Source organism: Engraulis encrasicolus, chromosome 19, assembly GCF_034702125.1.
Source record: "Engraulis encrasicolus isolate BLACKSEA-1 chromosome 19, IST_EnEncr_1.0, whole genome shotgun sequence".
Taxonomy (NCBI): Eukaryota; Metazoa; Chordata; class Actinopteri; order Clupeiformes; family Engraulidae; genus Engraulis; species Engraulis encrasicolus.
This window is the reverse complement of record NC_085875.1, coordinates 13088641-13106140: the sequence shown is the minus strand read 5'-3', so window position 1 is coordinate 13106140 and position 17500 is coordinate 13088641. Positions and strand designations below refer to the sequence as shown.

Genomic DNA, 17500 nt, shown 5'->3' with positions numbered 1-17500 from the left:
ACTCTCCAACTGTGTGAATAACATGTTATCGGACTGTTTAGAACATGTATTTACAGATAGATCTTATAAAGCACTTATTATATACAGCCATGGCTCTGAAGGAGGAGCCGTGGAATCTAAACTATTTGTATAAATGTCCGCAGCTGAGTTTCAGACTTTCGATTTCCAGCAAGAGGTCATGCATGGGCTGGACTGCAGGAAGGAAAGACAATTCCTGACTCAGGAAATAAGCCACCCCCAAACAAGTGCTATTGTTTCTGTTGTTTACATTTCCTTTTTTGGTTCCCTCTGTCTTGATAACTCTTATAAACTAAGCTTCTTGGACACGGATTAGGCTACCCTTTTCTCGTTAAAAAACATTCTGACAGAACCAATTTTTTAGGCTCAATCCGAGATGGAGACTCATTCAGTGCGGTCTTAGTGCAAGCTTAGTGCAAACTTAATTCCGGGAACAAAACAACACAACTTGTGCCTCTCATGTTGTCGCGAACTATGCAGGGAGCAAGAGAAGATTTTGGATACAGCCCAAGACTATTATAATTTTCTAGCAGAGCACCAGCAACAACAGCTGTTTCCAATTCAAATAAATTACGAAAAAAAAGGCTCCTCCCGAGTGTAAGGAGCAAACATAGACACAGAGTTTGTTTGCTATTTCTGAACATTCCCTATAAACCATATCTTTAATATCTTGACCTCGATTGGAACACTCCCTCGCTCCCACCCTTCCTAGCCCGCTCCCAAGAATTTGCCCATAGTCATAGTTTGCCCTATCTACTGTGGGACATACTCTCTAGGGACGCAGCCTCAATTAGACAAGACAAAAGGAAAACACAATATATTGTCAAATGCTGGGAATTCTGGCGGCGTCCTTTTAAGCCTGTACCACCAGTCCATGTAAAGCTGAACATGTAAAGATCATGTTGAAGTGATTGAACATTTGCCTGTGATGAGTGTCCAGGCAGATGTAAACTCTCTTGCTGTAAGATGGCGTGCTTGTGGAACTCCCCTCACTCAGTAATTTTTGGAACTTTCCACTGGATTGTATGACTTGGCACAGGCATAACAGAATCCGGCCTTCTTCCAGGAAGCCTTTGATCTGATGACAGAAAGGCATTTTCACTTTCCGTTGGTGTTGACCATTATCCACCATCCTGTCCTCATGTGGCCATGGTGCGCAGTAACATTGCAAGACAGCTAATGTTACACTGCATACTGTTTAAAGCGTGCTGTTTTTGGAAAGACTTAAGTCATAGGCCCCTATGGTTTGGCCAGTTCACAGACACAATGTAAATGCCACATATTTTATTCATGTCTAATTCAACAGGTTTCCACTTCACCCGCTCAGACAGAAATGATAGGTGGACGTGGGCCTATGGTAGAGAATCACTGTTACTTCACCCACAAATGGCAGTCCCATCAAAATCACTTGAAAATACACGTTCTTTTGCTATTATTTCTCTCTGCACCAACATAACAACAACCACTGGCAGCCTATGCATCTTGGGCTTTGCTCCCTCTTGTTTCAGCCAGCACCACTGATCAACAAATGTGCAAAATGCAGAACATGTAAAACGAAATGACATCACATGTTAAGGGACTCTGTGCACCATGCCATGTGTGACAGGATTGCGCATCCATGTGCCGGTTCACAGGGAAGCAAAACACATTTTGCAACCGATTGCATAACGAGTGTTTTGATTTTAACTATTGTCATTTGAGTGAACAAACGTGGGCGATGAGTTTCAGATGGGGTCCCGCGGTCACTCCACTGCCCACGCTCGTCCTGTGAAAGAATACGGGATTGTGCGGACAGAAATATCCATGTGTAATGCGCATGTTTTCTTCTTTTCCCATCGAAATCTGGCATAATTGAACCGAACACAATTTGTAAAGGATGCGTTTAGTGCTTCCCGAACAGAGAATGGCACGCCTGAGACCAAGTGATTTTCCGAGGTGTCCCTCTTGGATGGAGGGCAAACAAGAGATTGACACAGCTTGCCTCCACTTCAGCATTGCCTACACGGAGCGCCTGGCGCTCCACAAACGACGGTCGGTTATTTTATGCAGAGTTCTAGTTGTAACTCTATCCTTCCACATCCCATACACAACTGCATGCAAGCAATTGGCTGATGCATGGAACCTCGTTATTGCGCGATCATAATCCATCCGTTTAACCGAATTATTACACCTGAAGAAATGCTATAACGGTTCCACGGCTTGCCGGGCAGGCATAAAATAAATCTGTAGGAGGATAGGCTATATCATCTAAATATGGCGAGTGGACACAGACCCAATGACAGCATAAACACCGATGATAGAGCATGCACACACATTTGACAGATCAGTTTTTTACCAAATGGCTTCAAACCATAAGTGTTTTAGTCGATAAGTGCTGTAGGACACTTCGCATTTTACCTGCTGTTATTCCATCGCAGATCTCTGGAAATGTCCCATTTAAGTAGGCTAAAATCTATCGGCAAGTCTGTTTCTCTAGTCACTTTTCTTCAAAGCGCGGCTCCTGACAAACGCACAGTCACACTATCGCCGGAGAGTGACGATAACGTTTCAGCTCCCCTGGAGTTTACACATGGGTAGGAGGATGCTGCTGCTGCTACTGAAATAACCCCTCCCTCCCTCTCCCTGCTCCATGCATATCCACTTGGACTGGACACAGGTCGTCCACCGCCCAGAAATCAAACCTGTGATAAGAGAAGCGAATCTGCTTGCACAAGCCCTTCTGACGCCAAGGGATATCACCAACAGCAGATCAGTCGGTTCTTCGTATTGGACACACTCACACACAGCTGGACACATTTCCAAAGAATGTCACCTTCAGGCAGTCTTGTAGTGCTGATAGTAGAGATGCATTTCTCTTCCATCTGTTGTGAGTGAGTTGCCATTACAAGAGTATGCCTTGGCCCCTGAAGATGTAGCATTCATGAATAGCCTGATTATGATGATTGTACTCGATGAAAATGGACATTCTGCACAGAATGCATTATTATTTCTGTATGCATGCATACAAATTAAAGTGAAATGAACTTATCTGCAGAGAATGAGGACATCTGATTTGACACGTAAAATTATTAAATTAAATTATAGGCTAAATATAGGCCTACTATAAAAATTAAAAATTCACCCAAGTACATGTTTGTCTCAATTTGGAGGAGCTGAAAGAACCCTCAGATTTTCATGAAAGTTCCTCAGAGAAACTCAATGTTTCTTTAAGGAACCCTTTGATTACAGCTAAGGAAGAACCCATAAAGGTTCTCCCAAGGAAAACTGCATTCTTCCCAGAACTTTTAGGTTCTTCAGAGAATTATAAGGGTTCCACAATGAGATCTCTGTCCACTAATCCAGTTACGTGACTTGACTCGGGAAGCAAACAAACCCAAATAGGCTTACTGTAGTCTATCAGAATGTCACTAATCAAATGTAGAACGGGTGTGGTGGGCCTAAGAGTATTATAGGGTCTTAGAAACTTAATTACCATAGAATAGAAAACAAGTGGGCTTGCATGACAAACTGATTTACACAGGAGCAGTTTTGACATAAAGTGGCAGTAAATCTTGAGGAAGACTTGTTTGTTATTTATTGAGTTGCACTGGCTACCGATTGCCGCCCGGATCAAGCACAAGGCATTGACCCTTGCCTACAAAACGATCACAGGAACAGCCCCAGCATATCTGAAGGACCTACTAATGCCTTATGTTACTGGAAGAGAACTGCGCTCATCCAGCACAACTGCGCTCATCCAGCGCTCATGTGGTTCTGCCATCCAGTCGCTCTAGGTACTCCCATTCAAGTTTGTTCTCAGTTGTTGTACCCAAGTGGTGGAACGGTCTCCCGGAGGCAGCAAGACTAAGCACATCTCTTGCAGCCTTCAAGAAACAAGTAAAGACCTTCCTCTTTCGAGAGTATCTACTAGACTAATGCTTGAGCTGGCCTAGCCCCAGGGCAGCCTCTTGACATGATGTCTAGTTTAGTTTGTGTGTGTGTGTGTGTGTGTGTGTGTGTGTGTGTGTGTGTGTGTGTGTGTGTGTGTGTGTGTGTGTGTGTGTGTGTGTGTGTGTGTGTGTGTGTGTGTGTTTGTGTGTGTTTACTCATGATTTACTCTTAATTTACTCTTAAAAAAACAAAAACTATCCCCTCTTTGCTACTGCTCTTGTTGTTCTGTATATTTCCTGTGCACTTTGTATTTGCTTGTGATGTTGGCTTGATTATGTCCTCTTTTGAAAGTCGCTTTGGTTATAAATCGTCTGCCAAATGCAATGTAATGTAATAATGTTTGTTGTTTTTGTTTTGGCTCATTGAGGTTTTCATTGTTAAGATCAGGCATGGGCAACTTTGGTAAGGACTGCCACATTTTTTTCATTGCCACCATTGGAGGACCATGGGCAGTCATTAGGTTAGTAGTGGTGTGGATCGGCACTGCCCTCACGATCCGATTCGATCACGATTCGGGAGGTAGCGATTCGATTCGATTCGATCCGATTCGATTCAATTCTACAATGCATAACAATGCATTACATTTCTACTGAAAGCAAAGCAAAATGTTTAATCAGTCATGATGAGGCAATACAAGTAGTCAGATACTGAGCAACAATTTATTGGCTGTTTTCTGTATTAGTCTGTATCTGTCTTGCAATGTTTTGAAGTGCTTTTATTTAATTTAACATTCATTTGCTCCCGAAATATCCATGGAAGTAATTGAAACTTAAAAAAATTGCCGGATCGATTCTGGAACTTGCCGGATCGATTCTGGATCATCCATGCCCCGCATCGATTCGGATCGCTGAATCGATCATTGTTGACATCACTATAGGTTAGGGCGTCAGACTTGTATCCCAAAGGTTGCCGGTTCGACTCCTGACCCGCCAGGTTGGTGGGGGGAGTAATTAACCAGTGCTCTCCCCCATCCTCCTCCATGACTGAGGTACCCTGAGCATGGTACCATCCCGCCGCATTGCTCCCTTGGGGCGGCATTGGGGGCTGCCCCCTTGCATGGGTGAGGCATAAATGCAATTTTGTTGTGTGCAGTGTGCAGTGAACACTTGTGTGCTGTGGAGTGCTGTGTCACAATGACAATGGGAGTTGGAGTTTCCCAGTTGGGCTTTCACTTCACTTTTTTCATATGACCACTCTGACTGCAGAGTTAGAGGTGCAGTTGTTTGCTCACTGACTGCCAATGTTATTTGGAAGGAATAGTCCTCCCTTACATGAGCCTTGTTCAGGGATGCTAAATGAATTTCAGTGAAAACTGACAATAAAGTGTTATTGTGTTGTATTGTAAAAGTGTTCTCTATTGGCCAATTACAATTGATTGATTAAGTAGTGAATTAAAACAATCTGGTCACCATTATTATCATCATTATTAATTATGTTTTATCTAAGGGCTGCACTGAGAGAGGAGGCGGGCCGCATATGCCCCCCCGGCCTATTACAGTTGCCTATCCCTGATTTAGATCAACACCCACTGAATGCAGATGCGTCATCAACGCTGTTCAATAAAACAGAGCATTCAACCAAGAGAAACACTCAGTGTCTTTTTTATTATTTGTAAGCTATCTACTTCATGTTCTTCCCCCACATTGATATTCCATGGCAAAGAAAGCCAATAAGGCCACATAGTAAAACACAAAATTGCAGGTAGCTCAAACAAGTCGCAGTATCTTCTTAAAGTGTATTTGTTGGGTGCTCTTGGATGAAGGGGATCAGTTCAATTCAAAAAAGGGAAAAATCCAGGCAACTCCAGGTGAAAAAGAGGAAGTCCATTAAAAAGCCTTTATTGTCATAGGGCTAAAACATGATTAAAAAAGCCAACATGTTTCGACCGCACTGGTCTTCATCAGGGCTTTGTCCTGGCCACATAGGTTTTATTATTCTGCCGTGCTTGCATCATTAACAAAGACAGAGGCAAAGAAACAATAGAAAAGAGACCTATACACATCTTACTGAGGCTGACACATTCAGTGATAAGTGGCTCCTTTGATCATCTTGTCAACACATGGCTGCCTTTGGTGACAGTAAAAAAAACAGTATAGGGTTTGGAAACAGCTTTTCCCACGACACATAGGCCTAACTAATATTGGTGAACAACACTTGCCATATTCGTTGTTGAAATAACAATTATTATAACCTTACATTATACATTATGCTGAATGCAATGACATTTTAACTGCTCAACATCAGAAATAGACCTAGATTTGGTGAGACAAAATTCTCAGAAATATTATACGGTGGGCGCTGTGGCGCAGCACTCTAAGCCCCCCACACTTGGGCTTGTATGCCCATGGGGACCGAGTCCAGATGGAGTCGTTTCCCAACCCTGCCCCATCTCTCTCCACACTCACTTCCTGTCGCACCTTCACTGTCCTGCTGTCGAAATAAAGGCCCAAAAAGGCCATAAAAATATCTTTAAAAAAAAAAAGACATATCATACGAAACAGAATTGATCCTTTGTCTTTTATAACCCCTTTGTGCAGAGCCTATGTTATAACTTAACTTTCACCACACTTGTAATGACCAAGTCTTAATCTGTTACTTAAAGCTCTCGTATGGTAGTCATGGCCAGTGGTGTAGTGGGGAATTTTAAAGTGGGGGTACACGCGTCATCAAATAATTAGGCAACTTATCATGTCAAACCCCCCCCACCTGTCCTTAATCTACTGTCATTGCTTCTCCGTTTTCATCTGTTTGGTCAATCACCTGCAATACTGCTATGGGATCATTCCTTTTTTAATTCAAACATGGGGAGGAGATTTTTTTTTTTAAAATCTCACTTCAGGAGAAGTGGGTGGACTGCGTACCTGCGCGTACCGCGCCCACTACACCCCTGGTCATGGCAATGTTGTTATGATGTAGTTGAGTCTTTTCAGCAATGAGTGAACAGGCCTGCCAGCGGGCCCATCGGTACTAAGAGGCTACGCGTTATTTGGTACCACTGGATAAAGACAAAAGGTGCACTTATTGTGTGTGTCGTTAGACTAGATTGACTTCATTATAATTACCACAGCAGATTGTTGATCAGTGCTGACTCCCTGTTGGCAGACTGGGACAGGAACCCATTGACAATTTTTCCCTTTAGCATGTGAATTGTAGTAGGGCCTACTTGACTTTGGTACCATGGTTTCTTAAAAAGATATACTTTGTATGCGATTTGTCTGTGAATAATAAAACATTTTTTGTACTTTTGGGAAATCACGTCTCTGGTTGCTTTCATGTACATGCACAGTAGGCCTTGTGTCTTTAAGTGTGTTAGTGTTACATCTTTAGAATTCTTGGGGTGCAATAGGCTATCCAAAGTGGTGTAGTCGCACACACCAACCGACACACACACACTCTCAATGTTATGGAAGCATGGAGGGACTAACAAGAAGCAGGCATTGATTCAGAAGTGCAAGAACGTGTGTGTCGTGTGTGTGTGTGTGTCAGGGATGGAAATAAGCACCCGTCCACCTGCCAATGACGGGTGAATTTGGCCTTTGACAGGTGAAATATGTCAACCGACCAGTCACCTTGACGGGTGAATTTTTTCTACAGGCGCTAAATTATATGCAGCGTTCAACATCAAGGGTTTAAGCAAATTGGTAATGAAAAGAGTTATTGGCATCACAATAACTAAATTTATGACCTCTGAAACAAAAGTGTTGATCTGAAAATGATCTTACTTGGCATTACAATGTTTGGAACGGACGGTTGAATATGAACTGGTAAAAATGGTGACTGGTAAAAATTGTGAGTGACTGGTAGATTTTAGAATGTAATGTAAATCTACCCCTGGTGTGTGTGTGTGTGTGTGTGTGTGTGTGTGTGTGCGTGTGTGTGTGTGTGTGTGTGTGTGTGTGTGTGTGTGTGTGTGTGTGTGTGTGTGTGTGTGTGTGTGTGTGTCTGTGTGTGTGTGTGCGCGCACGCGCCTTTGTGTGTGTGCAGGGCCCGGGACAAAGACATCTGAAAGGGTCCCAAATCCAATATGTAATGAGGACCCAATTTTGGGCCCCCTTTTGGGCCTGGGACAAGTGACCCCTTTGTCCCCTCCTGTGTGTGTGTGTGTGTGTGTGTGTGTGTGTGTGTGTGTGTGTGTGTGTGTGTGTGTGTGTGTGTGTGTGTGTGTGTGTGTGTGTGTGTGTGTGTGTTTCCACTCATTCCCCTCTCTAATAATGGTTCGATACCTTGACAGTAGAATCAAATAAGGGCTGTTGGAGTAGGCTGTTTCCAGAGCATGCCTGGGCTTGTGCTCAGTTGCAGCCTCTCGGATGCATTCTCGTTATCATCACTCCCAGCGGAAAGAACATGGGCAATAGCTTATCTTCAACAAGTGACTCTGTAGTTTTGTGGAAATCAGTCTTTGCCACATGTGCACATTTCACATTAAGACCACATGTTAATAGAACCCATGAAATTATTAAGTGGGATACTACCTTGACCTAATGCAGCAGTTAGGCCTATTCCCAACCAGGGGGTAGGGTATGTGAGCACGATGATGATGGGTGCACGTGGGGAAATGAACAAATGTATGGAGCATAGTCACATTGCAAGAGTCATGGTAGGCCTATGTCAAAAAGGCATGGATGCAAGACAAAAAAAAAACGGAACATGGCCTAGACTGGACTCGTTGGAGCGGCTCACTCTCATGAAGCCCACATTGCACATAGCATCTAGGCCTAAATTACGTAAATATTACTTGTGTTATATCTATATGAAATATGAAAATTGTGAAATAAAAAAGTGGTAGGCTTGGGCTGGATAAGCCTAATTGAAAAAAGCGCCTCTACAGCTAAAAACTACATCTCCCAGCATGCCGTTCACAGGAAGTAAGTGACTGTTTCCGAGTTGAAAGGTGAAAAACAAAACGTTGAGGACGCGCTAATATTATTTACCTTTTATTTACTGGATATTGTTATTACGTAAATAAAACATGGCAGCGAGTAAAGCGACTAAAGAGATTTTGGAAATGGACCTCTATGCCCTACTCGGAATCGAAGAGGCAGCTACTTCGAAAGACGTGAGTGATTTTGTTGGAGTATGTTGGAGCGGTGGTAGATGGACACTCCCAACTGAGATCGCTCCCGGACATGTAGTCCCAGGTGTTTCTATCACTCCCGGACGTGTAGTCCCACCCGATTATATTTCACGTATTATCATACACTGCCACATAGGCCTAAAAGCAATTTAGGGTTAGGGTTAGGTTTAGGGTTAAGGTTAGGGTTAAGGTTAGGTTTAAGGTTAGGGTTAGGGTTAGGGTTAGGGTTAGAAACAAAAAACTAACATCAAAAAGATAACTAGCTCCGTTATATGGCGGTGGGACCGATAGTCTGGCTAGTGGGAGCGAGCCGACAGGGGAGCGTCCTGCGTTGGGAGCGTCAATCAGGGAATCTGTTGGAGTATGTTTTGACAAGTGAGCTGTGCACGAGATGTAGTCTTAGATTCTTTGGGGTTATATACTAAATATTGAGCTCACATTACACATTGCACACATTAGCACTGTAAGGAGTTTTATAAGAGGCTTTCTGCTTTTGACGTCACTTGAATACAAAATTACTATGTGCAACCGAGCTGCACTCGTACAAGCAGCCAAGGAGTTCTTCATGGCAGCTTTGCCACTCTTACCAGAGGAATTCGTTCTTTGGGAACAGCAACACTGGTTACAATGTCGTCTAACGGATTCTTTATAATAACTCGACTGCATCATAGTCAGTCGTATGATTCCTCGTGATTACACGACCCTCTTCTGTGTTGTTAGTGACTGACACTCCTACCATTTTCGGGATGCAGTTGCCTATCAAATGCCATGTGTGCACAAAGTAGCGTGGACGAATTCACAGGACCTAGCCTACTTATGTAGAAATGTGGTCGTAGCTACATTGTATTCAAGTTGCTGTTACATCCAGGCCGCCCAAAACGGAAGCAACACTTGTCTAGTTGCACATAATGTCTCTGTGTGAGTTGATGTGCTTCTTCCATTGTGTCTGTAACATTTCCAAGACACGTCCCACAATATCCTGAATGAGCATCATATGAGGAGGATGTTGTTGTAGTACCATCAAAGATTGTAGCTGTGGTAGCATATACATTTCTCTGTCATCTTTTACCCAGGGCCATTGCTTAAACTTCACTCACGTGCCAGCATTTCTTATAGGCTATATGTGGTGTTGTCTATCTTAAATAATTATTTAGCGCCATTATAATCTGCATAAATAGTATTAGTTAATTAAATACACAATCATATTCACTCTTGACCTTGCAGAAGCAGAATTGTTATTTTTGGCTATAAGGTTGTCAATACAAGAATCTGACACCAACAGGTTATGTTTGGGGGATAGATTCAGACACAAGATGGCAGTGTTGCTCAATTTTGGGAAACTGCGGCAGCACAACTCAGGGTTTGTGTAGAATGTAGGCTGTTTCCTATAGTCCACTTCAAGCCTAAACTTAGGCCTAGCAATTGATACACTTTTCTAGTGTATTGTAAAGGTGCTTACTTTTGACACTTAACAGTTTAACTTCAAAAAAAGTCTTTAATACTTGTGTCATTTCCATCTGCTGCCCAATACTGTGGTACAAAACAGGGAGCATTGAACAGAAAGAAACACAAAATCTGTAACCACAGACAGGGTGACCATTTTAATGGTAGGAATGGGGAAGTGATGTAAAACACAGCCTACAATGTACCATCTAAAGAAATGTCCAAACTGCTTTTGTGATGCTAAAAACTAAGTGCAGATACTTGGAAGTATGCTAATTGGCATCTTTTGCAATGACGCTTGTCAGCAGTAAAGCAACACTTGAGTTGGATCTTGATTTCTGTAGAGTCTACTCAGTAGAAGTCAGCTGCTTGCTTTTAATGCAACCGAACGTGTTTATAATAGTGCCAGTAGCATGTAGGCTGACTTGCAGTTTGGTGTAGGACTATTTTTTATGCTTTTTATTTGGCTGCAATGCCCACGTGTTTCGGTCAAAGACGTGACGCTTGCTTTTTTTGTCCGACTGAACTTTTTACCTATTAATAACACTAAAATGAATAAAATTCTAACATGTATGTCTAACACCTCCCTTACACACATGCCCACTCTTATTTTTTAGAACATGTTTGCTATTGGCCATTTTCTGCCATCTGAAGTGTGAAAACATCATGTGGGGCGACCGTCCGGCCTTGACTTCTGTATGGATAACTGGTTTTAAATCAAATTAAAATAATCTAAATATAATCCTTACCCTATTTGGCATAATTTTAAACTTGTGTTTCATTTATAGACAAAGTTATGAAACATTTGCACACACATTTCAATTTTAATAAACAAACTAATCTTGTCCGAATATGTTCATTGTCTGAAATATCATCTGGGGCGACCATCAAGAAAATGCAATTAAGGCGCTTTAATTTTCACACTCATATTAAAGAGGATGTTGTATCAACCAGCCTCATGGTGAGGGTCCTACTGAGACAGCTAGCAGGTGAGTAGTCACTCTCATCTTTACAAATAAATCCACTTTAAAACTGCTGCAGTGTATACGTCACGTTTTGGTGTCATGTGGGGCGACCAACCTAAAACTGTATAAAATGAGTTTTATGCTCAAATCTTTATTTTTAATGTAAAATTGTCAGTGATATGTGCTGAAAAGTAGCTAGCTTGGGTTCTATAGCTAAGCATTGGCCCGTTATATTTGATTAAACTTGAAAACATCATCTGGGGCGACCGAGCATCATGTGGGGCGACCGCCACTAATTGCTCAAATAATAGAAAACACATATCCTTTATTTGTAGTTTCTGTCTGCAAATGTTTTAATTAATAATAGGCATTTAGTTATTTAAATGACTTTCTATATTTCAGCATGCATTTTTTCAAAATTTCAATCATTTCCATCCTACTTCAGAGATGACTAAGGGGCCACCAGCGTAAAACTGTAAATAATGAGTTTTGTGCTCAAATCTTTATTTTAAATGTAAATTTGTCAGTTATATGTGATGAGAAGTAGCTTGCTTGGGTTCTATAGCTAAGCATTGGCCTGTTATATTTGATTATACTTGAAAACATCATCTGGGGCGACCGAGCATCATGTGGGGCGACCACCACTAATTGCTTAAATAATAGAAAACGCATATCCTGTATTTGCAGTTTCTGTATTCAAATGTTTTCATGTATTATATGCATTTAGTTGTTTTAAATAGCTTTCTATATTTCAATATATAAGCTTATGTTTTCTAAATTTCAATAATTTCTATCCTACTTCAGAGATGACCAGGATTAGGCCTACTTCTTTTTGATTATTGTGTTTTTATCAGATAAATGTGTGAATATTAAGCATTCATTCTACTTTTTCAATTCATTTTCTAAGTATGTGTATGTTTAACTATATAACTTTCTTCTAGATGGCCCCAATAACAAGCAAAGAAAAGACTGCTCGCTACAGGCCGCGGATCAACTGTTCAGTGAAATAGTAATGAAAGGACAAACATTGTATGTTTCAGTGATTAATGAAATGAAAAGGAAAATGCTTTTCAAGTGTTAAATGCTTTAGTATTGAAAATATTAATATGATATCTATGTCTCGCTCCGTGTAATGCTTTGCAGTATATTGTTCCGCTTGCCCCACCTTCTGACTCAAAATGGAGTTGTCAGTAATAGTAAGGAAACTGTTAATGTTTGTATGTGAAATGAAATAAGTTATGCTGATTCTTTATAAAATGTATTAAATGTGTTTTAACTATCAAATCATTGAAAAACCTTAATTGCCTGCTGTTTTCATCATGTGGGGCGACCACCTGTCATGTGGGGTGACCGACAATATTCAATTCTGTAGGAAATTCAAAAAATCATGTCTGTCCATTTTGGATGAAATATAATTCATTGGTATAACATGATTAAGTGGATACTATACCTATATATTTTAAATAAGCTTTATGGATTGTATGAGTAAAAAACAATATGTAATTGCTTTATGAGGGGGAGACTGCCCTTATCGATAAAATGTATTTAACATCATTTGCAATAAATGAAAGGACACATGAGTATATCATTCTTAAACAGTTCAATTAATTACTGATACTTATTAAAATATAAGTTATGTTAAGGAAATCTATTAATTTTGGGATAAATCACGGTCGCCCCAAATTACTTTTTTAAGGTCGTTGCCCTATTCATTTGAGTGTAAAAGCACAAAAAATAGCATTATTTGAAGTTTTCACACACATGCATGTGTAGACTACATTCCAAATGTTTAGAAAATTGGTAAATATATTATTATTTGAAGTATTTTAAAAATTGACCTCTCAAAGGCCTTATACGTCATTGACCCACATATGGCCTTCTTCAGGGCACACTTCAACTGGAAAGTTGGTATTTATTCCGTTCCATATTTATACAGTAAGCTTATATTGCTCAGCCAAAGAGTGAAAAAACCCCCCACATCACACCCATTCTTGATTCTTTATTTCTTAATGTTACTGCTGCTGCTGCACTCCACTAATTAGTGTGAAAGTGAAAGTGAAAGTTCATTGGGAAACTCCAACTCCCATTGTCATTGTGACACAGCACTCCACAGCACACAAGTGAACACTGCACACTGCACACAACGGAATTGCATTTATGCCTCACCCGTGCAAGGTGCAGTAACGGTGTGCAGTAAAAGTTGAGAAAGCCTCATTTAGGGAGCCTGAAAGTGGGGTTGCCAATGCACCACTGCATCCCCGCTTTCCAGCACCTATGCCTCTGTCCCTCCGTTCCTCCCTTCCTCCTTCCGACATCCCAAAGCTGTTGTGCCTTGCCCACTGAGGGGCTGGGGGGACAAGAATGCAGTAACTACACTTCCTGGCAAAGTGAAAAAAAGGCTTTAAAGTCTGGCCAGACAACTGTGTTGTAGGTAAGGTGGTGGTGGTGACGCATCCATGTAATACCTTTTTTGGATGGACATTTATGCACATAAAAAAAGAAGAAGAAAAACACCCAACATTCACATGTGCAGTAACTACATGTCACATACTGCGTTTTATCTCTCTCTCTCTCTCTCTCTCTCTCTCTCTCTCTCTCTCTCTCTCTCATACATACGCACACGTGTTAGGGTCAGTTTCATGATGGACCTCACACCACCACCACCACCACCACCACCACCATTCTTTTCAGTCAGAATGTCTTGACCAGCTGTCACAAAGCCTTGCCATTCCAAACACACGTCAACACATTAGCACCCCCATCTCTCCTTGCTCTCCACTCTTGTTAACCACTTATGGGCTTTGTTTTCCTCCCTCATCAATTTACTTCTCTCTCTTTCTCTCTGTCTTTCTGTTTTTTTCTACTCTCTCTCTACCCTTCCCTCTGTTCCTGTAAGTCTTTCTCGCTTTCCCACTTCCTCTCTTCCCCCACTCTGTTTCAGTCTCTCTCTGCTTCCTTCATTCATTGGGAATTGTGGGGTGAAATTAGTGAACCAGGACTGCTTGCAATTTGTTGTTCTCCTGGAAAGCCTTTTTCCAAGCGTATGCTAATCCGACCGAGCGCTGAGCCTGAAGCGAGGCTGTCTGGGACACGTTTCTGGTTTAGGGTTCAGTTTCGTATTATTGTGTGTGTGTGTGTGTGTGTGTGTGTGTGTGTGTGTGTGTGTGTGTGTGTGTGTGTGTGTGTGTGTGTGTGTGTGTGTAATGTATGGTGTTTGTAATGTGTGTGTGTGTGTGCGCATACACGTGTGTGTGTGTGTGTGTGTGTGTGTGTGTGTGTGTGTTTGTGTGTAGTGTATGATGCTGTGGAGTCCATGGCTGTTGGTTTGGACAGTGCTCTCGCTTCGGTTCCGGTTGAGAGAGGGAGCAGCCCTGAGCAGCTGGCCTGGCTGTCTGTGGCCTGTTCTGTTTCAGATGCTAGGCCTGTGTTGCTGACACGGGGACATTTTTATTCAAATGAGTTAATTTTATTTTCGTATTTCATTACATTTTATTTGTGTGTCTTTACAGGAGAACATTTAATCAGCACAGTAATTCCAACTTATTTGCTTGTTGGCTTGTCAGTCCTACAATCATCAGCTACAGACTCTAGAACCTCAAGGTCAATCGAAGGTCAATAAGAGCTGCTTGATAAACAATATCAGATGTCAGATATCTTCAATTCAATGCATTCGAAGCTGCATATAGTGCCATTTACGTACGGTAGACTACTCCACTGTGATTCACTTCAAAATGGGATTTGTTTGACGTCACTGTGAGAAAGTCTAAGGATGCTGTCATGTCGTCCCATTGTGTTCTGACGGAGCATTATGCAGGGTGACAGTGACTGAGACAAGGTGTGTCCAGCCTTGGCCCCCATATCCAGCCTTGTCCCCCATATCCAGGCATGTCCAGGCATGTCCAGCCATGTCCAGGCATAGCCAGGCCGGGCCCTGATAGTGACGCAAAACCTTCAGCGTTGCTTCTAGTCAGGCCAGGAGCTCCAAAAATATCGGGAACTCCTCCCTCTTTGTTGGGAAGCAAACATCCAGTAGCAAGCCAAGGGATGCGGACCAACCATGCCGTTTGGGAAATGTTAATTGTTATGCTCTTGGTCAGACCAAGATCGAAGAGATTTGAAAGTGGATGATAATCAGGCTAGTCCAGGCATGTCCTCTCCCTCTTCACCCTGCCCCTATTCTGTCACCCCTGCATCTCATTTTCATGTGAATTAATTTGTGTCAAAGAATTGAGGTTGTAATGGGCATTTTTCTTGTGACATCAGTAGGGATGCACCGATACCACTTTTTTGAAAACCGATACAAGTACGAGTACATTAATGTGTGTACTTGCCGATACCGAGTACCGATACCGATACCTTTTACCACCAAAATACAATGAAAATAAATGCATGGCCTTGTTTTTTTCCACCTGTGATATTTTTATTGTCCATTTCCATGTAGATTTAAATGTTAGTAAATGTATGAGGTGTCACTTTTTTCCATCAAGTCCACAGAACATGACAAGATTTTGCATTTGAGTAATAGTAGTACTCGTAGCTGGTATCGGCAAGTGCTTGACGAGTACGAGTACGAGTACGAGTATAATGAGCAGTATCGGGAGCCGATACCGATACCAGTATCGGTATCGGTGCATCCCTAGACATCAGACGGCATCGTATGCTGAATGTTTTAATTGATTCGAAGGGTAATGTTGCGTCTGATTGCATACACACTGTTTTATGCCTGAAACAGGTTAAGCTTACCTGCTTTGCTTGAAACAGAACATGTCCGACGTCAATTTGAAAAATGTAAGCTTAGTCAGTTGTAGTCCTAACAGACAGATAGTATCACTGGAGTAGGTCAGTTTATTGTTTTATTTTATTTTTTATTTCGGTTTTATTTTGTTCATCCCTTTATATAATACATCCTTGGGATTGTGATTTTTAAATACCATCCTGCACAAAATTCAGTTGTTTATTATTGTTTAATAGTTGTGATTAATAACAGATTTCATGATTATATTATTTCCATCCATTATTTTCCAATCGTGCAGCCCTATGTGGTTGTTTTACTTTTTATGTATAAAAAATGCATGACTGCTAGAGCGGCTCAAGGTCTTGCACCTTTATTAATAAAAAGTTAAACATCTACATCTACAATGACGACTGGACATCACTGACAGGGTTGCCAGATGAGGCAGATGATTTCCAGCCCAAAACATGCTCAAAACCCGCCTAGAAGCACAAAATCCCGCCCAATATTGATTTCTATGGCAAAAATTGGGCGTTTTTTTCTGCTAAATGCCATTTTTACCCGCACATGGCCATCCTAAGCAGCCCAATTGGGCGGGAAACAGCCCAATCTGGCAACACTGATCACTGACCGGCTCCAGTGGTCCTCCCTCTCTACTTGAACTGAGTCCTTCCCATCGGCACATCAAATTGTGAGGTTCAGGAGCATGGAGGATTTCTTTTTCAACTTTTTTCTATGCATCAATGGATTTCACTCACTTGACTTTCGTGTACGTAACTTACATCCCGGCAGCGGGTTAAAGGGAGGGTGCCTGCCTGCGTGAAGTTGCATGGAGTCTTTCATCTCTTGTTGGACTCGGATGAAGAGCATTTTGAAGTCAAGGAAAGATGTGAATGTGAATTGATTTAACATCTACAGTAGATCAAATGCCAGGACATTTAAAGTGCATTTGAGGCAATGCTATTGTAAGCATATGGGTGCTAACTTAGTTGATCCGTTGTGGGGTCTGCTGCAAGGAACTCTTTGCTCCAAGGACGTTGTTAAGTCCTCCCCCCATTTTAAAGAAAATGACTCAAGTGAAGTGTTTCCTCTGCCTTTGCTTTGAAATAAGGCACTGGAGCATTTTTTCCTGCACACCTCCTCAAATGGTGTGTTCAAATTTAAGCTTAGGCCCTTGATCGTTTTGGGGTCATTACAGTTAGAAGCTAACTTTCCTAAGCCAGAGAGAAACGGTATGTAATTGTAGGCCCTGCCAGGCACGCTTAAGTGGGTTACTTGCCTGGTGTGGCCATTTTACCACCCACTCTCAGTCTGTCTCAGGGGAGAGGGAGATAAGGC

The 17500-nt window shown here is 41.8% G+C and overlaps 2 protein-coding genes across 4 annotated transcripts in view; one reads left to right on the top strand and one right to left on the bottom strand.

Annotated features, from left to right (window-relative positions):
• Positions 1–2559, bottom strand: part of inf2 (inverted formin 2) — a 41922-nt gene extending 39363 nt beyond the window's left edge. For 2 of the 3 annotated variants that reach the window (XM_063183665.1, XM_063183664.1), the window contains exon 1: positions 2416–2557. The gene's annotated coding sequence lies outside the window, so the exon portion shown is untranslated. Of the gene's footprint in view, positions 1–2415 lie in introns of all 3 variants that reach the window. The other variant, XM_063183668.1, reaches the window with a different exon arrangement.
• Positions 2560–8804: 6245 nt separating this feature from the next.
• dnajc17 (DnaJ (Hsp40) homolog, subfamily C, member 17) overlaps positions 8805–17500 on the top strand; it is a 116779-nt gene continuing 108083 nt past the window's right edge. Inside the window, exon 1 of the mRNA XM_063183659.1 lies at positions 8805–9004. Coding sequence (XP_063039729.1) covers positions 8918–9004 — 87 coding nt within the window. The 5' untranslated portion in view covers positions 8805–8917. The remainder of the gene's footprint in view (positions 9005–17500) is intronic.